General features: G+C 36.0%; 2 protein-coding genes across 3 annotated transcripts in view; one reads left to right on the top strand and one right to left on the bottom strand.

The window, feature by feature from the left end:
* Positions 1 to 26690, bottom strand: part of HHIP (hedgehog interacting protein) — a 93507-nt gene that overhangs the window by 3030 nt on the left and 63787 nt on the right. For both annotated transcript variants that reach the window (XM_063638227.1, XM_055276018.2), the window contains exons 8-12: positions 24883 to 25004; positions 22608 to 22731; positions 21526 to 21656; positions 18035 to 18116; positions 1185 to 1333 (exon numbers count right to left, since the gene is read on the bottom strand). In XM_063638227.1, coding sequence (XP_063494297.1) covers positions 1185 to 1333; positions 18035 to 18116; positions 21526 to 21656; positions 22608 to 22731; positions 24883 to 25004 — 608 coding nt within the window. The remainder of the gene's footprint in view (positions 1 to 1184; positions 1334 to 18034; positions 18117 to 21525; positions 21657 to 22607; positions 22732 to 24882; positions 25005 to 26690) is intronic.
* The window catches only part of ANAPC10 (anaphase promoting complex subunit 10), a 396428-nt gene that overhangs the window by 364302 nt on the left and 5436 nt on the right, over positions 1 to 26690 (top strand). The window lies entirely within an intron of this gene.

Genomic DNA, 26690 nt, shown 5'->3' with positions numbered 1-26690 from the left:
GCAGGAATTTGAATATCATTACATTTGAATACCGATTCTCATATTTTTGATCAACTACAAAAAGGCAGAGAAGATGGGTAAATAACATGTAAGCATTTGTTTTAAATAATGCAATTACTTAATTTCTGTTGAGTTTTAATTTTGATAACTCCTTCCTAGATACATAACCATAGTATTAATCAAACACATAATGTTATTAATGCTGAAGCAATTTAAGTTTAAAATACATCCTCTATATGTGGTTTTAAATGTTGGTTTTTTTATTAGGCAATATAAAAATAGACAAATTATAGTTATAATTTTTTGAAATACATCTTGAGGACAAACAAAAAGATAGCATTTATGAATAAATAATATTAAATGTTAATTTGAGATTTTAATTTTCATTGGCAATAAGTATTTTAATATTTGAAATAGCCAAGATCAAAATCGTTTCTAAGTGATGGTATATGCTGGTTGTTAATTATACATTTTCAACAAACACATTTTAAACTCTAGGTTTCTAAATTTATCTAATTTTCTGACTTCACATCAAGTAGAACTTAAGCATCATTGCACATAATTGAGGAACTATCAAGTTATAGGCTAGAACAACCCTGGAATAAATCTCCTTTGCTCTCTCTGAGCAGATGCACACCTAGCTGATGGTTCACAGGGGAGTGGCAAAAAGCATGAAAAAAAATCTCATATCTCTAGATAATTGCATTTCCCCCTTTTATTTAATAACACCCACTGAAAAGCCCTGTTTTTAGTCTGCTGTGGTAGGAAAGCAAGCAGTAAAGCCAGGGAGGGCATTTACAGGGTGTCTGGAAAATGCTAGCGCTTAGAGAGGGGCTTTGCAAACACTAAGTCACTGGCTAGTGTGAAATTTCAGAACCCAGGACCAAGAGGCCCAAAGAGATGATCTAGTTGTGCTGTTTGCATTTTTTAATTTTTGAAAGGACTCAGTCATTTAAAGGTTTTGTATATTTATAATTAACTTACATAAGTGAATTGTTTACATTAAGAAAATGAACAAGATTTTACTTACAAGCTCATAAACAGATGAGCATTAATAGTATTGTAAATGGCTAAACACTTTTGAACACTATATTATTGTAGAAGAAACAATCAATGTTAAGTTCTTGAGTACCTAAGGATTGGCTCATTCCCAGTCCTTTTCAGGTGAAAACAGAAATACTAACCAATTCTGCAGAAGTCCCCCTCCCAGCCTGGACTGCAGCAGCACTTTCCCGTGGGGGTGCAGTAGCCGTTTCGACAGAGCCTGGAGCACTCTGAAGTCAGTGTCTGTGCAGGTTGAACCGTGGCTCTGCATTCCTCAGGCATTAAAGGTCTACATTAAAAGACAATAGTTGAAAGTGTATTCCATTTGAAAATCAACAGTGGAATGAAATCTAATGATTCTGTGGCTTACAAAGCATGCCTCTTACTTTCTAGAGAGACTTTTTTTTTATTAATTTTTTTTGCACACAAAGCAATAAACATTTTCTAAAAATACATACAAACAAAAAGATGCATATCAAACATATTAGGAAGGTTGCACATGGGAAGACGGGGAATAGAAATGGGGAGTGGGAATTAAAGAAAATAAATGAGAGAGGGACTTTGTATGGATCAATGATAATAACTCAATCCTCTATTTGACAAAGAAGAAGGAGAAGGAAGAGGAAGAAAAAGAAAGTGGGATAAAGGATCAGAAAGGACGGAAAATAGAAAAAATTAGAGTATGACTCCAGGGTAGACCTGTTTTGTTGTTGCTGGGTTGGTTGGTTGGTTTGTCTGTTGTATTTTTCATATGTTTCACCATGTTGGCCAGGCTGGTCTCGAACTCCTAGCCTCAAGTGATCAACCCGCCTCGGCCTCCCAGAGTGCTGGGACTACAGGCGTGAGCCACCACGTCCAGCCCCCACATTGCTTCTGGCCTCCGTGGTAGACCTCCCAGACGGGGCGGCCGGGCAGAGGCGCTCCTCACTTCCCAGACGGGGTGGCCGGGCAGAAGCGCTCCTCACTTCCCAGACGGGGTGGCCGGGCAGAGGCGCTCCTCACTTCCCAGACGGGGCGGCCGGGCAGAGACGCTCCTCACTTCCTAGACGGGGTGGTGGCCGGGCAGAGGGGCTCCTCACTTCCCGGAAGGGGCGGCCGGGCAGAGGCGCTCCTCACATCCCAGACAGTGGGCAGCCGGGCAGAGGCGCTCCTCACTTCCCCCCAGACGGGGCGGCCGGGCAGAGGCGCTCCTCACTTCCAGGAGAGCCTCTGCCCGGCCGCCCCGTCTGGGGGGAAGTGAGGAGCGCCTCTGCCCGGCCGCCCTGTCTGGGAAGTGAGGAGCGCCTCTGCCCGGCCGCCCATCGTCTGAGAGTTTTTTTTTTAAGTGACTCAGTCAGATTTACAACTTTCTAAGGATAGGAAATACATACCAGTGAGGAAACAAACTAACCAGTTTGTAACCCAACTAAACACATTAAACATTCTAAGAAACTTTATCCTGATCAAATCCCATTGATGAAACTATCTTTAATTAAATTGATATTTCACATTTGGTAAGTATGAATTTCTAACAATTGCAATATTTAAAGTAAAGATGTATACATATCTTAAAACTTTCCCCCTATATCTACAAAAATGTTTAGGAATAGTGTCTGAGATAGTTTCACTTGTTATTGACACAGTTGGCAGTAGTTCAGGGCTGAAGGCATTCATCAAAATGACTTGTAGTCTGAAAAGCTTTGGAATCTTTGTGGTTTTTTTTAGTTTTATTTTTGTTTTAATTTTATATTTCTTTTGGGATAATATTTTTAGACTGATTTTTCTTGAAAGGTAACCATAATATATGTGTGTATACTATTGAGTCGAAGTTTAAACTCCATGCACAGAAAGATCCATATATATGTGAAGATTACATATACATATAATCTGATTTTGATCCATATATGTAATGATTATATATGTATATATAAATAATTTGATTTTGTCCTGCTATAAGGAAAAAGAATGCTAAAAGTAACAAACAGAAACATCTTATTTGCAATGTAAAAAGTCATAGATTTTAATTGTTCTACAACTGCCATCATTTATAGTGGAAACCAAGATGCCTTCAGAAGATTTTTATGGTTCTTACTGTTTTTAAAATAAGATGTCATTTGAGCTGGGTCAGGCTGGAGTCATGATCACAACTGCTCATTACCTAATCTTCAGGGAAAAAAATATGCAGTGGCACTTTCCTATCAGTCACTGTTACCTGTGCCACAGTATGGTGAGAAGGTTCTTTTCAGTTAAAGAATGTAAACAAATGTTTTCATTGACAGCCAAATCAACAGCATTAGGATAGCCAAGCAAATGGACACCTTAAGTACCATAGAAAGAAGGTGATCATTACAGGTCAAAACCTCAAGAGGTAAATTACAGAGCTTTCTGAGATAAGCAAATAATTAAGCCCTGCAGACTCAGCTTTTTTGAGATAGGTTACCTTGTTATGTCCCTATGGCAATATGAACAGTGATAATAATTTGGGTCCTGATCTCAGGCTGTTTCTACAATGACTCAAAACCATATAAAAACCACATATGTTAAAAACAAAAATATTTAAAATGTACGGTGGCTTCCCTAGCTCTTCCCCCAAAGAAAAGTCCCACTCTATGTCGAAAGTGCTGTGTTCTGCAGCTAACATGACAATTCAGAAAACTCCCTTAAATCTATTCAGCCTCTTATTTGAATCTAGGAATGGTCAATTTATGTGAAAGGCCCTTCAGGCATTCTATGCACTAAGCATATTTTTATTCAAAAAACATTAACAGTTTCCATATGTTCCTCAAAAGTGTCTTTCTGGGAGTAAGGGTGGGGTGAGATAAGGTAGAGAAAATGTTAAATGGCTATGCCAAGAAAAGTAAGGACACAATCTTTGCCTTCTTCCTGTTGTTCTTGAGTATCCCGAGTATATTCTATTTCTTTCTCATTTAAAATTCTTATTTTGTTTATGAGACAATGGTGGCATTTCTGACCACAAGAAGGGCAGTTTTTCAGTAGCCGTGAAATTCTTCTGAGTCATAGGCCACTGAGTGGCATTCAGTAAACAAATATTCTAGTTGAAATTGCAGAATTCTGTGCATCTAATTTCTATTCCTTACTCACTTGCTCACCCACTTTCTGACTCATTCAAGAAAAGAGACACAGAAATAGTGTATGTCAAAAATCTATTACATGTTATAGGCAATGCAAAATTTGCAGGTACCTACTCTCACATACTACCCCACGAGATGGTTTATGCCTGAATAGGTGAATCCAAAGAGATGGCATCATTTAGGTCATGAATATAGATGAACTTTGTTAAACAACAACTAGAAGATGTTGCCTGTTCAAGGCAAAGTATAGGAACACTGATTCATGGGCACTGGGAAAAGGAATGAGGACATGATAAATAGAAATCTGATACTGAAGGGCTATTCTTTAGGGAAGAGTGTCTGACCCCTGTTTCCCTGCTGATACTACAATTTGATGCTTTGACTATTTTTCACCAAACATTCAAACATAAGAAAACTCAGATTAGGGAGAAGATTCTAAATTTTTTTTTCCCTAAGATTTGGTAAATGCTTGTTTACCTGCGGATGTAGTAATTATTTCACACCTGGGCTTGTTTACTTTAATTTATATAAGACTGTGTGGCTGTAATATACAAACATTGTAATTCCCTCAAGTTTTATTTAAATACCAGGAGAAATTATCTTTTTTTGTTCTACACAGTTGATAAATAACATTCTGTACTTATTATATTAAATCAATCCTCTCTCTTTTAAACTGTTATTCTATCAGGGCTCCCTTAATATGAACATTTACCTAAAAGATTGCCTGTCTCTTATAGGGTTCTCTTCAGGAATAGGCTATTTATCTATTTTTTTCCCTTCTTCACTGAAGGTTTTCTGAGGGCAGAAGCTACATACTCAATCCTCTTCAAGTCCAATGATTTACTTGGGCAAGTATTGCGCTCTTCAGGGAGATAAGACATAAATAGTATAGGATCTTGAGCCTTACATAGACCACTGAGGATAAGACAAACATGCATACCCAAAAGTATAATGCAGTGTGATCTTTGCTATGATACAGGCACACATGAAGTATCATAGAAATACAGATGAGGAGGCAACTAGTTTAAGGGATGTTATAGAGAGATGACATTTATACCACCATGCATTTTATCTTCTTCAAGTATTCGTATTCATAGGAACTAGGAAAATCCTGTATAGTCAGTCAATAAATGTTTATTAAATTAAATTAGGTCAGGTACGGTGGCTCACACCTGTAGTCCCAGCATGTTGGGAGGTTGAGGTGGGTGGATCACCTGAGGTCAGGAGTTTGAGACCAGCCCGGCCAATATGGTGAAACTCTGTCTGTACTAAAAATACAAAAATTGTGGGTGTCATCTTGGGTGCCTGTAATCCCAGCTACTCAGGATGCTGAGACAGGAGAATCGCTTGAAGCCAGGAGGCAGAGGTTGCAGTAAGCTGAGATCATGCCATTGCACTCCAGCCTCGGCAACAAGAGTGAAACTCCATCTCAAAATAAATAAATAAAATAAATTAATTAAATTGAATTTATATAGTAGTAACCTTCTCAAATACACTCTCTGAAACATGAACTCCATGAGGACAAATATTTCCTCTCATCTCTTGTGGCTCCCCAGGACCTAGAAGAATGTGTTGCACATGGAAGATGGTTAATAAAAATCTATTGAATGAATGAAATTAATAAGAATATGGAATTTTAAAAGGGTGTTTGCGCCCCTTCTATGTTGTTGTGTAAAGATACTAGGAAAATATGGGCCATTCAGGGGAGGGATATCCTTAAAATCTAATTGCTATACTTTCATATCATAAACACAAAACATTTACTGTATTTCTCTCTATTGCCTAAATAAACTTGTCTTAAAGTTTTTTCCAAGGTACAGTTATACTCATTCTGAAAGATGCATTTTGATAATAATTATAGTCATAGTAAATAAACTGAAGGCTAAGAAGTCAAGGTCAGCATGGGATAAAGAGATAGGATTGTCTTCTCTTACAGATAGGAATTAAGTCAACACATTAAAATTCAATTTTCTAATATTTGGTAGCATCTGACAAAGATTTTTGGTGATTCCAATCATTCCCCTCCAATAACTCTTTGTAATGGTGACATTCTTCCTTTTACTGAAAAGAACAGGGCCCTTTTACATGAAATAAAGAGAAACGAAAAAGGAATAAACAGCACCTTTAGACTTTATTATTATTGTCATGTTGAAATAGACCATCTTACATATACTTAAGTACTACATATACACACCTAGACAGAATCTAAACAAAACTTTAGGGTATATATCTGTGACACATTAACCCATTTTCATACTTATTTTTATTGGACTGGAAAATTGAGTGCTTTGATGTACGATCTAATAAGAATCTTTTAAATTGTCTCGTTCTTCTTTTAAACAATAACTCTTTAAACTTTTGGACCCTTCACTTTACTAAATGAAGTCAGAGTAACTTTCAAAACAGAAAACTTACCCAAGAGGTTGTTTAGGCTTATAAAAAAGAATATATCTAGCTTATTTGTTGACAGCTATCCCCATAGCCCTTGAACTTAATTTAAATCAGAAAAACATATTTCCTAATCCCTTCACGCATGACAAATAATGAAACACTAAAACCCTAGTGCAAAAAACTGTCCAACATTCTTTAATGTATAAAGCACAGTTTTCAGAAATTTAAAAAATTTTCTTAGAAACCAACTTTGGCTTGCTTTGTGTAGTAGTATAAAGATTTGGATACTTTTTTGAAAAAAAAGGAAGTTAAGAAGCATAAGTTATTTATAACATCCATTAGAGGTGATGACTTTCTATGAATAGCTACGACCAACAGTGAATGTCTTTGGGTAGTGGTATTCTGAACGGTTTTCATTTCATGATATTTAATTTAGCGGATGAACAAATAAATCAGTACATGAGAAGTCCTCTGATTCTGTGTGGAGGTAGAGGATAAATCCTGTCTGAGCAGGACTACCCTTCCAAATGAGCACTGCAGAAATCTATTTTGTCTAACAAAAAGGAAAGGAGCTCATTCTGAAATTTTTGTGAGGTGTCCAGATTTTGAATTCATTTCATTGTAAAACAAGATATACAGATCAAGAGTAATACTTACGTATGAAATCCTGATGGAGGTATTAGAAGATGTAATAATTCTGTAGCCTGTCTTAGACAGCTTTATGTTTAAGGGTGGAAGGTGACATAAGAGCTGTGTTACTCCATTACCCACAGACACATTGGGACACATGGAAAAGAGCACCCTTGCAACTCTAACATTTAAAAAACTACTTTTCTTCCATGCTTTCTTTCATTCTCATGAGTTAGGAAAAATTGGTAAGTCAAAATCCTCATTCCACAGAATGCAGAATCTCAGGCCCTAACCCCAGATCTACTGATTTTGAATCTTTAACAAAATGGCCAGGTGACTCACATGCATATTCAAGTTTGTGAGGCCTGTTTCTAAATTAGGTCCATTTCCCAGCCAGAAGGAATCAATGTGGCCATTAATTAGTGTATTCAGGCACTTCCAAGTACAGAATGCTCTAAAATCTTCCAGCTGGGTGGAGTCCTTGCCCTGAACAAGGAGGCAGTCTTCGAATGCCACAGCAGATTCTGTGGTTTAATGAATTTCCTCAGGCTGTAAGCAATTTGATACACAGTGATTATCCTTGACCACTCATCATTTTTAAGCCAATACTCATCACTTTTACCCAAAAAAGGGTAAGGAAGTGAAAAATTTCTTATGATGGGATAAATTTTTACTGTCTCCCATCTGTGGAGCTTTAGCAATAGGAATAAGTGCTAGTATAGTACTTGCTGTGTCATCTTTTTATTAATCATTTCAGTGCCTTTCTCGAAGGCAGTACACAAACTGTTATTTTTCTTCTTCGTAATTGTCTTTAATCTGGCTGTTCACTGAATTTTTCCTGGTCATATCAGTGCTTCTTTCTGCAGTGTCAGTTTACTTATAAGGAGCAGAATGCTGTATTCTGAAGGATTTACCGCATGTTTTGAGACTACACATAGCCATTTTGTAGGCAGCTTTAAGAACAACAATGCATTATACAAACTCAATTTCACTGAGGAATCATATATTTATAATACAATCATATTCCAGGTAGAAGAATGGAGCCAATGGAATCTCTTCCTGTGTAACCATGTAATGTTGATCTCATTGGGACTTCATGGCAGTATTGACAGCAACACATATTTCCTAATGTATTTTTCAAGTACTATCTGAAGTACAGCAAGAAATTAAATGTTTTAAGAGTTACTGCTTTCATTTTATTTTTAAGGAATACCTTCCCTGACATTATAGCATATGTAGGCTGCAGAAATATCTGTATTGTGTATTCTTAAATAACTCTGATACTAGAATAAAGAGGAAAAAAAACCTTTGAATTCAAGGATAACTCTGAATTTATGTACCTTATAAATCATATTCTAATTTTTAATTTGTACTAAATATTTCTAAAATTTGAGTTTAGTATGGATAAAGCTAATGTTCTTATTTTTACATAGTGTCTAGAAATTTCTTTGTCCTGAAATGTGCTGAAAACAAGTGGGGCTTAGCATTGGCTGTCTTCTTTGCGACTAATATTCTCTTCATTTTGAGGATTTCTGAGATTTAAAAGTCTCTTCCTCACATGTTGAACTCACTTGCTTACTGAGAAATAGTGTTACTTGGCTTTAATACCTAGGCAGTTTGAAACTGAGTTGGCACTAAACCTTTCAAAGGAGGCAAAAGCAGTAGTAACTTAGTGAATCGAGCCACAGGTTTGACTGTCTACTCCTAATAACATTGTCAGAAATTTCACAAATAATCCATCTAATTTTCTTCTGTGGTTAAAGATGCAACCATAATAAAAGCAAATAATGAAGCCACTTACATTTTTCAAGTTTAACTTTATTCTCATGAGAGAGGGTCAGCTTTGTAATTCTTAAATTTAAAAGATCAGAAAGTGTATGAAGAGATTAAGTGGCTTTCACACAGCTAGTTACAGAGAATTCTGGAACTCTTTCCTGGTTCAGTGTTCTTTCCACTGAACTGGCCCTCTTACTTTAGGAAAAAAGGTAACAATGTACCCATATTTCAGGTCCTATTAATCTCACTATACAAACATCAACACCACAGCACAGGAATACCTAAAAGGGCATGTGGATCTCCTGTATCAACTTTGGTTTATCGACTTAACTCAGTGCATATATTTCCATGGGAAATTCAGGACATGAAAAGTTATGTAATATCTTACAGGGAAAACCTAGGAGAAAAGATTAATGAAACTGAATAATAATGTCATGTGCTTTTAGATAAAAAGACAAGGTCCAGTTTTATCAAATTGCCTTAGGTATTTGTCGTATTGTATTTGCAATATCCTAGCTTTAGAAACTGATCAACTATAATATGAGCAGTGAATATAGAAAAATAGGCATTTCTACTGTAATTCAATGTACGTGTTTCTGAAAAATATTGTATTCCACAAAATGGCACTTAAAACAAGGGGGCTGTTATGGACTGCTTGTTTCCCTCCAAAATCACATATTGAGGCCCTAACCCCCAAAATAACAGCATTAGGAGACAGGGTCTTTGGGAAGAAGTGAGATTTAAATAAGGTCATGAAGATAGAGCCCCCATGATGCGGTTATTGCCATTATAGGAAGTGTCACCAGAGAGCTTGCTTTCTTTCTCTCTCCATCGTGTTAGGATATAGTGAGAAGGTGGCAATATGCAAACCAGAAACGGAGCCTTCACCAAGCATCCAACCATGCTGGCACCCTGCTCTTGGATTTCCTCCAGTACGATCAGAAGTCTGTTGTTTAAGCCACCTAGGTATTTTGTTATAACAACCTCAGCTGACTAAGACAAGGGCTTATGGGAAGAATTGGTTTGGGGCAGACACCTCCAGATCTGTGCAGCTTTGTAATTAAAGCAGTGGTGAAAACAAAAGCTGGTATCTTGGAAGAAAGTTTGGGCAACCAAGCGAGCAGCTCAGAAGTAGCTGGAGGTTGCTTCAGGAGAGATTACAAACACACAAAACAAAATAATGATGGAAGTGGAACTCTGAAAAGAGGATGTGCACCCTGAAGAGAGCCATGGAAGACTGTGGGATGCATCCTGAAAGAGGGAAACCCAGTACAGGCACTTACTTTTCATTGACGGCTCAGTTGAGAAGGCTTTTTCTGCCTGTGCAACAGCTAGGCTGAGGCATGTTCCTTTCCTTATAATTCTCTTTACGTCTTGCTTGAAAAGCTACATAACTACTTTCATGTTGTGCTGATATTCTCTTTTGTATATGAGCTTATTAGTGTTAAATAAATCTGCACTGTAGCAGAACAGACTTGAATGGGAAACCAAATCATGGTGAATTTTACCTACATCAATAAGTTCTGGATCATTAATTTGGCAATTTATAATGTACAGTGTTATGGTACAGTATTTTTGTTTCAAAGTGTTTTACCTCAAATAATATTTTTTACATTTTAATAATATATGCAATCTCCTGATTTAAAGTAAAAATAAACTCCGTAGGGGATGGGACCAACTTCCCATTCATTCTCTCCCTCCGTAGCACATAATGCAAATATAATATATTGAACACAGGAGACATACAAAAAATGCTTCTAATGAAATCAGGACTTAATGAAATCAGGAATCTTGGATTATATCTGTACTTACTCTGATATGACACAAAAATAAAAACTAAATAATTAGGGTATAATAAAAAAGCCAATGCCATTGCTTCCTAATATAAAGAAGGAAATATATTCTGTTCAGAATTTCATGTCCAAAATCAAGTTTTTAATTTAAATACTTAATTCATAAACCATAATTGATAAAAATGTTAGACACAAGTATTGCTTTAGTAACAATATAACCAGAGAAATTTTTTCTGATTTTATCTATTTTTATTGTGATGAAAATAGCCCAGGGCAATGACAAGTAATATTAACAAATAGAGTAAATAGGCTGGACACGGTGGCTCATGTCTGTAATCCCAGCACCTTGGGAGGCCAAGGCAGGCAGATCACCTGAGGCCAGGAGTTCGAGACCAGCCTGGCCAATATGGTGAAACCCCGTCTCTACAAAAAATACAAAAAATTAGCCGGGTTTGGTAGTGTGCACCTGTAATCCCAGCTACTTGGGAGGCTGAGGCAGGAGAATCGCTTGAACCCAGGAGGCAGAGGTTGCAGTGAGCCGAGATCGTGCCATTGCACTCGATCTTGGGCATCAAGAACAAAACTCCGTCTCAAACACACACACACACGCACGCACACACACCCACAGAATAAATAATAACACTTGTATTACAACATAATTCAAAAGACTTAAAGAATGCAGTATTTTTGTTTTAGAAATCATCAAAAAATAAATTCTTAGCTCCACTTCCCCACTTATAAAGCAATAGATATACCAGTGTTTTAATTTCATATCATACAAAGGTAGAAATTTAAGATTCACTAAATGCTTTAAAGGAGAAAAGATTTAAAACAAGTTTCTTTCCTATAAAAGAGCACAGGAATGTCAGTTCAAATTCTCTTTGAAGATGACTAGCCTGATGAATTTCCAAATTTTGATGTTCATATATCATTCATTTGTCACAGTTGACAAAAATAAGTCATTTAGTAACAGATTTTTTAACTCAACCAAAATGAACTAGTAACAAAATGATGCTAAGATGCAGTTTTTTTCTTTATAAGCTACGTCTTCCTCTAGAAAACATCTTTTCAAAAAATTTGCATGACTGTTTTAGACATATCTAATGCAACATTAAATCTGTCTTTATCTAAGGTACTGTAATATCTGCTGATATACTAACTTACTATAAAAGTATAAGATATTCAAAAGGACTAATATCAGACTTCTAGCATTGTCCTAGAAGAGGTAGTGGTGGGCATGGCAGTGGTGGTGGCCATGTTAATTGAAAAGAAAATGCTTTTAAGAATTTTTGACTCAATATATAAGTCTCACTTTGAAGAATATATTCTTCACCATTCACATTCTCCATTTTATAGCTTTTTAAATGAATGCCAGTTTGAAGTGGCAATTCAGTCAAGTTTTCATAGCAATCTGTCCAATTACTAAAGAAGATGATACTCTAAGTATCAAAATTGATAGCTTAAGAGAGACTACTTAGTATAAAAGAGAAAATTCCTTTGAATGCTGTGGTCATATGTCACATTTCCAGGAAACAGGATATATAGATACACACACACACACATATATATATATCTATATACTTATACATATATATGTGTATATATATATATATACACACACACACACACACACGCGAAGACTGATATATGTTCTCAACATAAATAATGATAAGTAGGTAAGGTGACAGATATGCTAGTTAACTTGACTCAGTCATTTCACAACATTTATCAAAACATCATGTTGTACACTGTAAATATATGCAATTCTTATTTGTCAATTATACCTTAAAGTTGGGGAAAAATTAAGAGTTTAGATTCATCTTTAATAGCTCTGGGAGACCAGTGAAGGATTTCAAGTAGGGGAGAAATAGAAGTAGTTTTGCATTTTATAAATACAAATCTGTCAGCATTTGGAAAAAAAGCATACTATGTTTTTTAAAAATAAGACATAAACACTTTAAAATAACATGGTCACACAAAGTTTTCGTCATAAATTATTATATAATAGCACCTATTTATTTCGAAATAGGTACAGCTCTACATAACATTGCATGTGTTACCTGTATGTTTCAGTGTGTCTGTATACGTGTACATGTATGCAAATCTTACTAAAGTATGAATAAAATTTTAGTGATACTCAGGCTGCTACCATCTATTATGTATGCATGCTCATCCATTCATTAGAAGTTTCAACTTTGATCTTGCCCAATTCTTTTGTAGTATATCTCTAAAATTTCAGATGCTATATGGCAGCTTAGTAGGGATTTATTAGTTGAAAAGGTATTGTGCACCACAACTGGAAATCTAGTATACTGATAATAAAATATAGTCAGGAAGATACATGTATATTCATCTTTGGTTACTGGATGCATAGAATAATGACGATAGCAAAAATGTGGAAAATGTTTCCTTGCCTCTTATTCTTCAAATCCACCATGCTGAATGGACTTTTATAGGGCATATACTTGTTCATGACCTCTAGTGTTAAGAAATTCTGTCATGTTTGAAAACTAGTCCCTAGTGGAGCCTGTATCCCTGTTAATAGCTGAAAGGTCAATGGAGCTGCTAAACAGTTTGTATTACTGTCAGGGTGGCCATGAAAACACCACCTGCTGCAAGAGGACTTGGCAGCTGGGTCAACAGGCACTGTGGGAATTTATCAACTTAGGGGGGCCACTTGCATAAAACTTTGACTGATGAATTGGGACCAGACTGGCTTATTGGGCTAAAGCTGCTCTATTATGTGTAACTTTCTTTAGGGTGGCAGAGCTGCCTGCTGGCTCCCTGAGACATATGCAAAGGATAAACAGAACTGGTTTCCTCTTATGAAGTGATTTTTTTGAAAAAGCACTCTTTAGCATCCAGTCTAATAAGGAGTAGGATGAAGATATTAAGAAAACAATAAACAAAGGGCAGTAAGTGGGCCATGGGGCGAAGAGGAATGAGGGGCAGTTTTTGATATTGGTCACAGAGGAGATTGGGGATACAACATGTATGTAAAGTGACCTCTCAAGCCTGGAATTTGCATTGTTAATTTATAGATTTATTAAGGGAATGGTCTGTGTGACTTGGTTGGGTAACAGATAAATGATATATTAAAATATAGCAAGAGTGGATACATAGTAATTAAATCAACATGATGGAGAATAATTTTCCTTTACAAATTCCTAGAGAAATAAACCCTGGAAATGTTTCAAAAAAAGTCATTTGGTTTAAGTTCATCTGAAACAAAAATTAAATAATATTTGTCAATTCTATGAAAAAATTTGTGTTCTATAAAAATAAATCTTGGAAGTTACAACTTTGTCAGAATTCTTTAATTTCCACCCCTAGGAACATTTGTGTAATTCTGAAAGGATTTAGCAAAGAGCATCCAAGATATAATTTGAAAAGTACGTATTGAGAGTTTTTTTTTTTTTTTTGAAACAGTCTCGCCCTGTTGCCCAGGCTGCAGTGTGCAGTGGCGTGATCTTGGCTCACTGCAACCTCCACCTCCTGGATTCAAGTGATTATCCTGCTTCAGCCTCCTGAATAGCTGGGATTACAGGCCTGCACTACCATGCCCAGCTAATTTTTTGTATTTTTAGTAGATAGAGGGTTTCACCATGTTGGCCAGGCTGGTCTTGAACTCCTGACCTCAAGTGATCCTCCCATCTTGGCCTCCCAAAGTGCTGGGATTACAGGCGTGGGCCACCACGCCTGGATCTATTGAGCATTCTTAGAAGCTCCATAGATGTCTTTATTCCAATTTTGGAACTAAAGGAACCTTAAAAGTTGAGAGATCACCTGAAAATAATCCTGGAATGCCTGGAATAAACACACAAAAATTACTAAAGAATGTAATGTGTTTAAAATAGATTATTTAAACACATTCACAGCCCTCTGTAGAATGCAGCAGGGACAGAAATATCACCTTCTATATATTTTTTGATAGACAAAGGGGCACAGTATGGTGAAATAATCTATGCTGAGTGCTACATTAAGGAAGATTTAGAGACCAGACCAATTGACTCCCTGTCTGACCTAGATAGACTTGCTCCCAATCTTGACTAGTTTTAAATGGCACTACTAAGTGAAAGTAAAGTTATTGCCAAGATTTTGTGCTCAGTTCATCTAAATCTGTTTTCCAGAACTGCTAGCTGGAGGATCCCTCAGGCTATGGCATGCTGAATTCAGTACTAGAGACTTTTTTGGATCCTGTGGGTTGGCTGAGCCAACTGGGTGACTGGTGTTGATTTGACCCTAACTCTGCTCTGCCATAAGATGTGACTGTTCAATCCCTGAAGGTATTCCAGGAGTGTGTACAATGTTCTAACATGTAGGCAAACTTAATTCCTTTTCTGTTTCCTCGGAAGTTGCTTTTTTTTTTGAGACAGAGTCTTGCTCTGTCACACAGGCTGGAGTGCAATGGCATAATCTTGGCTCACTGCAACCTCCTCCTCCTGGGTTCAAGTGATTCTCCTGCCTCAGCCTACTGAGTAGCTGGGATTACAGGCACCCGCCACCATGCCCAGCTAATTTTTTGTAGTTTTACTAGAGACAGAGTTTTTACCAGGTTGGCCAGGCTAGTCTCAAACTCCTGACCTCAGGTGATCCACCCACCTCGGCCTCCCAAAGTGCTGGGATTACAGGTATGAGCCACCACGCCTGGCCTGGAAGTTTTTTTGGTTTTTTTTTCCTTAAATAACTCCTGAGTTCTAGGCATTTTCTATTTTCTTTTCGTGCTAAACAATGGCATTTAATTTTTACAAGAGAATATCTCACCATCTTTTTCTGAGATTGCTCACACTGTAATTGATTTGAACTTATGTAAATGATTATGTAACTTAACAGCTTTAGATCAAATTGTCCTTAAAGACTGAGGTGGTAATACTAGAACTTTATCTGTTTTTGCCAAAATGATTTAAGAGATACTGCATATATAGTTTCTGTGTTTTCTAAACTCCCTCATTGTGTGTATGTGTGTGTTTTTGTGTGTGTCTGTGTGTGTGCACATGTAGGGAAAAATAGGCAAAACATAAATCCTATGGTAAGAATGTAACTTCTATGACATATAATACAGAAAATAAAAATTTCATAGTTTGCTGCTTTTCTCTTCTTGGGCCACAAATCAACTGATGTTTAAAAGTTATTCTGAAAACATTATTCTAGCAAACCTGGGGGTTTTGGTATGAGAATACAATTAACCTAAGAGTTTAATTTGTGTTTGATTTTTGGTATAACAAAACGTGTCTATATGTTGTTTTTTTAGCTGATAAGATTCTTTTTTAAAATTCCACCTCAAAAATTTTAGAAAAACAATTCTACCCTAACACAGACATCCTGAACACTACTATGCTTGTAATTAGTTTGTTTCCAAAATAATCCTGTTCACATACTTAAGTGTCTGCTTATATAGAACTTCAACTCATCTAGGAAAAAATATTATAATAATAAACATTGATGGCCAAATCAAAACAGCATGAGGCTCCCAACAAATGTTTATAAAAACATTTGTTTTCTTATAGTCAGTTTAATTTTGAAATTTATGCACATGTCTGTGTACAAGGATGGTTTCTTTGGGACTCTGTTACTTCCCCCACCTTCTGAAAAGCAAACACAAATCTTAACCCGGGCCCCCCACATGACATGACACACCAGAAACAGGCACCATAATGAGAAGTCAGGCCTTCAGGTATGTCACTCTGAGACCACCCTACTAGAGGAGAACTAAGATCACAAAGCCAAGGTCCCTTATGGCAACCTTGGTAATTAGACACTAATAATAGATTGAAGGTGTAAAATGCACCTAAACTCAGCCACAGACTAAACAATCCAGATGATGAGAGAAAGGTTTTTGTGAGAAGGAGAGAGAATCCATTACAATGCTACCAGGTACTTTGCAAAAACATGTAGACTTAGACAGTGTAACGGAATAACAATGACTGTTTTGAAACTAATTGTATTATATCTGAGTGAAATCCCTACACCTCATTATGAGTCTTTAGAATGCCGCTATTTTGTGAATTAACATTAGTTTGATTTTTATTCTTAAGGTTGCCAACTTCAATAATCCCCTAAGTGTCTGATTTTATTTTCATTTATCTTTGCTTTTCTTATGGAGGTCATTAATTTCACACTTGCAGAAAAAAAATCGCTATAGTATATAGATGGATATTTATCTTACTGTGAAAGAAAATGTATACTGTTAAATAGAGAAGGGGTGTTATCAACCTGTGATATGTGATATGTGATACTGCCCAGAGATTGTTTGAACTGATTCTTCTTTTTGTTTGAGCCAATGTCAACCTACATTTCCCTCAGAAAAGCGTTTTGTCGTATAGAAAAAGGACAAAATCTCAGAAAGACATATACCATTTACAATTTACAAAGAATATTTTAAAATGTCCTTAGTAAACTTTTCAGATTATTAGAATTAATTCTTTTGAAAAAGACTTGAATTGAAATTTGAAAATGGAGTCATGAAAATAGTATAGAAGAAATCCGAAATTTGCAGCATGGTGTGGCTAAAGAGTAACAAGTCCCAGTGCTCAACAACAGTCGTGTCTGTGAGAATCCTTAGATTTTGTTATGATTAGCTGTTTCTAAATTTATGACTAATGTATTTTCGACAACATATAATTTTATCAGCTTCTGATAGCTCAGGTTTGATCCATGAAATTAACAACTGACTAGTGATGATTCAAGATGACTGAAGTACATATGTATAAATGTTGTGATGGGTGAGTGGGAAGGACTGGGGCGAGATAAACATATTCTTTAAAGGATTAAAACATTCAAATCTTTCTTTTGCTGAAGCAAATAACAAAACCCTACTTAAGTTTTTATTTGTCTAGTCACCACAGTCTTCATGAGCACTGCAAGCTTTCAGATAGTTTCCAAATGAGGCTCAGATGTTGAACTGCCAAAGTAACTTACCTGTTTACTTAACAAAAATCATACTAAGCAGCTGTCATGTCTGCCAGTATGTTTCTCATTTTCTTAACAATAAGGAGGGTTTATGGCTTCCAACACCAGAGCCTAAGCCACTGCCTCACACGTCAGGGCCCCTTTCTGGCTTTTAACTGAGGACTGTGATTCCATAAATATAATGCTCTCTGTGATGACAGCAAGAACGACACGAATGAGCTTTTAAAGTTCTGCATAGTGGCATCAGTCATCATAGACAGGCAAAGAAAATCCTTTCAGGACAGCGCTAAGCATATGGAAATGGCAGAAGTGTACATCTTGGCTGATTGCTAATTGTGATGTTCCTATCATTAATTGAATGAACTAAAATAATTGGAAGAAGAAAATTACTTGACTTAATGGGATAAAAAGAAATCTCACCTTTTGGGATCTACAATTTTGTAGAGTTTTCCATTGTGAGTCTGGGTCATACTTTTACTGCTTGATAAAATGTAAACTTCACCTGTTAAAGAAAGAAATAACAATAAGCAAATTTATAGCAGTACAGGTCCTTACTTCCTATTGCCTGGCAGTTATTCTGTATGTCAATCTATCTCCATCTATCCACAAGAAAATCACTTGCCTAAAGATTATGCAAGAGTCTCACATGTCTGCCTTTACAGTGCATCCAGAATTCCAGATTCCAGTCACTCCTTTCCATATCCCACTATTACTCCAGTGCAAGCAGATATTATTTCTCATCTAGATTATGGCAACAGCTGTTGAACTGAGCTCCCTGTTGCCACTCTTGTTCTTCTGTGTGTATTCTCAACGTACCAGCCGCAGTGATTCTTTTCAAAGGAGTTAGATCATGTAAGTTGGATCACACTCCTTTGTTTCAATGCCCTGCAATAGCTTCTTATCTCATCCAGAGCAAAAGCAAGTCCTGACAGTAGCACTTACTGCTATAACCTCATCTGCAACATTTTCCCTCTTGTTCACTCTTCTCTAGCCTCACCGGCTTGTGATTTCACACATGAGAGGCAAGTTCCCAGCTCAGGCTCCTGTCTCAGGTTCTTGCTGTTCCAGGCCCCTATTACAGGCTCCATCTTCCTGTGAGTCTCCACTAGGTTCATTTTTTTCCCCCTTCTTCAAGGCTGTACTTAAGTATCACCTTTCCTGGCTGCACTTTAAAATCGCACCTTCCCCAACTCCCAACAAATTCCTCTTCACTACTAGATTTTTCTTCAAAGCATTTATTACCAATTTATATACAGTATTTTTAAAAAAATTTATTTGGATTTTCCTCCTCCTGTACAATATAAATTTCATGACACTAGTTTAGACTTTTGTCTCTTTATCCACTGCTGCATCCCCAGCATCCAGAACAGAGCTTTGCACAGAGTAAGTGCTCAATAAATATTTGTAGAATGGATATTGAATGGACAAATTTTATCTTGATTTATTTCTGTGCAAGATTGATACATGTCAGTTATCAAATTGTTACCGTTAATTGATAATTTGAGGCCACATGAAATTGGGTTGTGCCTTCTTAATCTTTATCTTTTTTAGAAGATATGAAAGTACATCAAAATATGTTAAACACTGGGGGAGAGGGGAGAGAGAGAGAGAGAGAAAGAGAGAGAGAGAGAGAGAGACCTTGATGCTCAGTCTCAACTCTCTAAACTCTAACTCTTGATGCTAGCTGTGTTCATAATGATGAAATACAACAGATGGGGTACTCTTTTAGGAGAAAACCACCCGGTTTATCACCACTACTTCCATATAATTCTATGTGTTGAATTGATCCTGTGAATAGAAAATTAGAAGCCATATTTATAATTACACATTTATAAAGTTTTAAAATTTATATTTGGTCCTCCCTCATGAAAAATCCTTTAGTCTATATTTCTCTTATTATTGTGCATTAAACACACCCTGCTACTTTTCTACTTCTGAAAAGGATTTACACAGTCTGTACTAAAAACGTAGGCACAACAGAAAAAATAAAAATGAAAGTACAAAGCAAAGGAATGTAAGCAAAAGAATTAATATTATTTTGTCAAGTATTTTATAGTTTACTTCATTTAATCCTCACAACAAACTCATCCTGACTTTATAGTTAAAAAAAATATGCAAAGTCTCAGACTCTCAATACTTTTATTTCAAAAGGTGCGAAAACTTACTCATTTTCTTATATGGTTCTTCAGTTAAAGCTAGCAAGTTTCACATTAAAATGTAATCCAGTGAAACTGTATTTATTTTAATTATGAGATATATACAGGATTGTAGCTTTTGGAGAGTCAGAATTATATATTTTTATTTTTTGGTTCTGCTTCTAAATAGTATTAAATGTACACAGACATTTGGGATATTTTACCTAATGGTGGTGATGTTAACATAATGAGTGATGATGAATCATTTGTAGCAAGGTCTGGGAAAATCAGAATTATTCAGTCACAACATTTAAACATTCATCTCTAACTCAGACACAAACCATTCTTTTACTTTTTTTTTTTTTATTTTTGAGATGGAGTTTTGCTCGTGTTGCCCAGGCTGGAGAGCAACGGTGAGATCTCAGCTCACTGCAACCTCCACCTCCGGGGTTCAAGTGATTCTCCTGCCTCAGCCTCCAAAGTAACTGTGATTACAGGGGCCTGCCACTATACCCAGCTAATTTTTTGTAGTTTTTATAGAGACAGAGCTTCACCACATTGGCCAGGCTGGTCTTGAATTCCCAACGTCAGATGATCCACCTGCCTTGGCCTCCCAAATTGCTGGGATTACAGGCGTGAGCCACCATGCCCGGCCTCATTCTTTTAAATTTGAAATCATTGTTTGCCAGTGAAATTAAAATTATATTACAGAGGATGTAAGTGAGGAGAAGTATCTTTCTGGTTCCTTTGAGTGGGGTAGGGGAATGTTAAGGAAAAATTTTAAATTGCTTTCAGTGCTGGAACAAGAAAAGAATTGAATTGTTGTATTCCTGTGGCTCTGAAATGTATCTTATGCGTTTCAACAGTCTTGTCTAAGTCTCTTATTATTCTAAGTAAAGGGCACGAAACTATTTCTGATGAAGTCTCCATTTGATGTAAAAAAACTAAATCTGAAGTTTTAGAGAAAATATTCTGATTAACATGGGAAACATTCTTCTTTATGCCTAGAAATTTATCTCTGAGGCTAAAGGAGCATAGTAGTTAAGGTTTGTTTGAATATTATTTTTTAAAAGGAGTCACTATGAAACTACATTGATCTCTGTAATTTAAATTAGTAGAGAGTAAAATTTTTACTCACTGATTGATCATATTTCAATTTCAACTTCTTTTTTTGCCTTTTAAGCTGCATACATTTTGGTAAGCATGCCAAGAAGTATATTATATGTTATACCATAGATTGTCCCATGAGAACATAATTTCTATTCTATTGGAAAGAAGATCTGCACTCAGATCATCTTGCTCAAATTTCATGCCTCAATGGGCAAAAAGAAAAAAGAAATAAAAAGGAAATAGCGGGTAAGGCAAGTTTCAGATTCCAACAAAACTTTTTTATTTATTCCAAGAGACATGGATAAATGGAAAGGTTTTTAGATAGAGAATATACACAAACTACTCAGATGTATAATAAAAAATATCATTAAACATTTAAAAAATTATCTCTTCAGGACTAAAAAATTCTTTTCCTGCCTCCCATTTTTCTGCCTTATATTTTAGGATTTCTAGTGTGAAAATAAAATATAAAGGCCCTCAGGGAAAAGTCACTGGTAGAGAATATGTAACTGGACTGTCTTAATCTCTGGAGTAGGTCATCTTTGCTGTACATTACATTTCCAGCAAGTAGAGGATAAGATTGCTATATTTATTCTTCAGGGCAGACCAAAGCCTCTTGAAAAAGGAGGTGAGAATGAAACTTAACAGAACTAGGTTGTACGGTACCTAGTTCATCTTCTCCAAATCCCAAGATGTGACCGGAAAAGTAGCCTCTACAGGACCCACTAGTGCCGAGACAGAGTGGTTTTTCTTGCCATTGCTTTGTCACAGGACTTTGCTGGAGAGTTAAGAAATTCCTACAACAAAAACATACCATAAAGCTACAATGAATACATACTTTTGTTTATTGATGACAATAAAATGTTTAAAATAAAATTCATAACAAACAATTGCTTTGCCATAGACCTGGCTTCTAAAGGGAAAAATAATATAGCCCATAATGTGTGTGAGTACTGTGAAATTCCCATATGCGGAGAAAGTACTTAAAGATAGTATTTTGTTTGGAGGGGGCACTAAAAGTACCTGAGTATGAGAAAAGCCCTCCCCTTCATCCAGAGAATGATACTTCCTCGCCAGGACTAGAATCCATGCTGTGCTATTAATCAGAGAGAGGGACAGGGGAAGAGCATGGGGTCAGTACATTTTTCTAGCTCCTTATAGCGACCAAGAGTATCAGCTCTGCCATATGCCTGAATGCCAGTGACTTGGAAAACAAGATTCTTAATTTGGATTTCGTCACAGAGTTTCTTACAATTATCCACAATGTGACTTTGAAAATTGAGACTAAAATTTAGTTTTGTATTATTCCTACTTATAGAGACAAATTATATTATCTTGCTTAAAGTCTTGAAAATTTGGCAAAACCAAAAATCTTGAGCCTTCCAATATAATTTTAAAAATATTTATACAGCAAGTAAAACAATAGTTTTCAAATTATTTATTGTCATGGTAAATTTATGTTGAGGATGAAGGGAAGAGACTAAATAATATGAAAAGTCCATCTGAAGACTTCTGTGCCCTTAAAAATTATTTCATGAAATTTATCAAGCCTGTTGAGAGAGCATCTTTTTGGAAGTTCTTCAATTAAACCACTATATCTATGGAACTAAAAGTAAATAATATTTATATGTATTCCCCATCTGATGCACAAAAAGAGATAATCATTTGAATATTTTGTGGCAGTTTGCCAAATGATTAATGGATATGTCATTTGGTATATCATACTGTTGTGGTATCAGGAAACCTACCCATTACGATCTCCAAACACATAGCTTCCATACAATCTTTCTGACTGGCAGCCCCGGTATACAAATCCACCAACCAAAGGACCGTTACTGAATGGCTTGAATTCTAAAAGTGATGGCTCACTTTCTGGAAAGAAACATAGCATTAGATCAAATGAAACATATTTTCATAAAGTAAAAAGAATGTACACCAAACAAAAATTACTATAGTAATTTAACTCTGAAATGTGTTCTATGATACACCAAAGAGTTTCTTGCTAGAGCTATTTAATGAGAACAGTCTTTGCTAAATAGTATCAACTTTAAAGGACATCCATGTACAGCTTAATGAAATCAGAATGCTCTGCAAATGCTTGCTGTTGTAATTTTCAAGACATACCAAGTTTTCAGTGAAATTAGAATCTGGGTATTTTGGGACTCATGATTATTACTTTGAACCAAAATACTTTAAAAAAAATTTAAGGCTTTACATGCTAAGTTTTGTGTAGAAATGCTTCTGCATATATTGAGTAAATTGAGACAGACCTCTGTCAAAATGTGTAAAATGTTTAAAAGCCTACACTTTAATGCAAATAAAAACATAGTACATAAAAGGTCTTTAAACATGCATTTATTCTATATGTGAAAATGTTGTAACTTAGTGAAGTAATATCTTCATTTAAAATATTTTAATGTTCTGTTTATAGAGTTGTGTGGATAACAAAGTCTATTTCAGTAACTCCTGATTACATGTGTATAGTCTTGTGTCTCTATCTTTCTGTGCAGGCCATTACATACTTGGATATCTGCATGCTAATTGTAATGGAAAAACTCTAAAGCTACTTGCAAATTAATCTGAAAATTACCTTTTATGTATTTAAAACCAAATAAGTCATTATCAACAGATTTTATCAAAAGCTTTTGTGAAAAGATAGTAATTTTTAATGACCTCTTCCCCTCCCATGTGATTATGGTGTATATGAGACTACAAAAAAGTACAAAAGAGAAATTTTAAATAATGAGCACACTGAGAGGTAGCATAATTGAATAATTAAGGTCACAAACTCTGGAGTTAGGCGGCTCAGATTCAAATCCAGACTCTGCCACTTTGTGTTGTGTGACAATTAATCTTTCTGTGCCTCACTTTCCTCATTTGTACAATGTGGCCAATGATAGTGCCTATCACATAGAGTTGTTCTGTAAAGGAAATGAGTATAAAGTGCTTACTACAGGGTCTGGCATGTAGTAAGCACTGTAGATGTGTTTTAAAATAAATAAATGTAGTGCTGTTAATATTGTAACCAATTTTAGCTTAACCTCAATTAATGTGACTGTAGAATTTTGTTTAATCTACAAATATAGCCAAAATTCCATCGAGCTAGTGACTCATTAGTTTTTTTTTTTTCCAAATCACATTACTCTTTGGTTTGGCTTTTAAAAGATGTGCATACACACACACACACACACACACACACACACACACCTGAAAAAAAAAGTAAAATAACTGAATACCACATGAACTAACACAGCTGCTTCATTCCTGGTGTTAAATAAATATCTGTATTGAATGAGTAAATAGAAAAAGCAATCAATTTAATAATCTTAATCTACTGTGTTTCCTGAATCATAATAATGGTTGATATATTGCTTCCTTCAAAAGGAATAAATACTAAAATATTGAAAAATACTAAGTGTTTTGAACTTTATTATTATCCAACTATATATTTTTACATGTTCTCTCTAAATATTCAAGTAATCATGTTATTAAAAATTCTGCTTAAATGTCCCATTCCCATGACTTGTTTTTACAAGTTGATTACTTTGTTTTCTCTAAGATAAACATTTTTTTAAAAATTACATTCTTATTTGAATCACTTACAGTTTTCCTAACTGCTGAGACAGGCATGTTGGATATTGAGAAATGTCTTACTTTTAACACTTGTTTTTTCTCTATATATAAGATGTTAAGACAAGCTGCTCTCCCCTATTGAATAGAAGTTACTCATCTTGATTCTCTGATGAGCAAAATATAAGCTGCTAACTTTTGAAGGACTGTTAAATTTTTTGGACCTACTGAGAACCTTTCAATCCATGGTAATTAACCAGACGGAACCCTCAGGGCTTGTAAGAGTCACTGAAGCTTTAAAAAGTGAGCAATTTACTCCTGCATGATTGTTAGGCCAGTGTTTTTATGCTTTCCCAAATGCTCATTTTTCAGAAATCCTTTTCTCTTCAATTACTAAATATACTAAGACAAAACTTGAACTAAAGCAAAATCAGCAAATTATGCTCTACATACCGTAATCTTTCCCCTTTATTATCTGTAAGATTCTGGCTGATGATCTGTTTTTTCCATTGGAGTCTGAACAAAGTATCGTTAAATTGATGTTTATATCGGTGGGATGTCGATCCACAGCACATCTGCATAACAAGAGGGGATACACATTAATTCCTGCTGTGATCTTTTCCAAGCTCAGACTGGAGATTCCTGACATAGGAAAGAGCCCTTTGTGGACTGGCAAGGATCCTGTGGCAATTTAGTTTGGATCTTCTAGAAAACACTGAAGGAAGTAGTCCGATGTGTTTGCTTACTTGGTTGAAGCTTAATCTCTAGAATATGTTTCTTAATTTCTCTTGTTATGATTTATAATTTCTTATGTTATAAATATGCACACTGTCTTAAAACAATTGTTAGTCTGTTCTTAAGGAATATCATATGTATAATACACTGGTAAAGTATTGTGAATAAGAATCAGTGTCACCATCCAGGAACAGAAAACCAAACACCGCATGTTCTCACTCATAAGTGGGAGTTGAACAATGAGAAAACATGGACACAGGGAGGGAAACATCACACACTGGGGCCTGTTGGGGGGCAGGGTGCAGGGGGACAAGAGCATTAGGACAAATACCTAACGCATGCGGGCTTAAAACCTAGACGACAGGTTGATAGGTGCAGCAAACTACCATGGCACATGTAAACCTGTGTAACAAACCTCCAAGTTCAGCACATGTATCCCAGAACTTAAGGTAAAATAACATGAAAAGAAAAACAACAGTGTCACCATCAACTCATCTCTGTGCCACACAAAACAGTACTAGTTATAACATTAATTCTGGGTTTCTTACATGAAATTGCTGCATTCTAAAACTTAGGCTGCTCTAACACAGGAAAACATGTGCTTTAATTCCGGGAATATAGTAAAGCTGGTCCCTACAAACATCGAGGTCTTTTATGTTGACTCTGTTTTCATGTTTTCCATCCCTAATCTGGGGGCCAGAGTATCTCTGTGACTTAAGCCACTGACAGGAAGCTCCATAAGGGGAGGTAGGACTTGCAAATTCATCACTAACTGCCTGTTATCTGGTTCAAAGCCAGGAATATAAGAGGGGTTCAAGGTCTGTGGAATGTTTCAATCACTGAGGGACTGGGTATGAGGAGCTTGGGTTGGGGGAAGAAGGAAGTTATATAATACAATTTTGGAAGTGATCGAAAGTGTGGAAAACAGGCTTGCATTGTTTTTAGGTTTCTCAATCTTGGCACTGCTGACATTTTGGGCCAGGTAATTTTTTGTCTGGGGAGGCTGTGCTGCCAGCTGTAGGGTGTTTAGCAGCACCTCCGGCCTCTACAGGCGAAATGCCAGTAGCATCACCCCCTCACTCCCATCACACCCTAATTGTGAAAACCAAAAATGTTTCCAGACATTGCCAAATGTCCCCTAGGGGTAAAATTATCCCATTGAGAATCACTGTTCTAGGCCAACAATATATATTAATTACTTAAAAACAAAATGAAACCATTGAAGCTAATAAAGAAATTTAAAAAATAAAATAAAAAATTGAGAGTTGGTGCTGGTTCTTAAGAGACGTAAGAGTCATGTAGCAATTATAAAAAAACAAACAAAAAACAAAACATAAACTCTTGGCTCCAGATGATCTCATTCATGATAGGGAAACCATAAGCCTGACCTGCCAAAGATGGGTTAGTTGTTCTGTGGCAACAGTCCCTTTATTGTCCTCTCTAGTTCAATGATTCACAGAAGACAATGCCTGGCAGGGATCATGATAGAGTCATGCTGTGACTTAAGGTGGAACTAAATCCACAGC

This window comes from Symphalangus syndactylus, chromosome 4 (assembly GCF_028878055.3).
Source record: "Symphalangus syndactylus isolate Jambi chromosome 4, NHGRI_mSymSyn1-v2.1_pri, whole genome shotgun sequence".
In the NCBI taxonomy this organism is placed as follows: Eukaryota; Metazoa; Chordata; class Mammalia; order Primates; family Hylobatidae; genus Symphalangus; species Symphalangus syndactylus.
The sequence above is the reverse complement of the archived record's forward strand: the minus strand, read 5'-3'. Positions and strand labels throughout refer to the sequence as shown.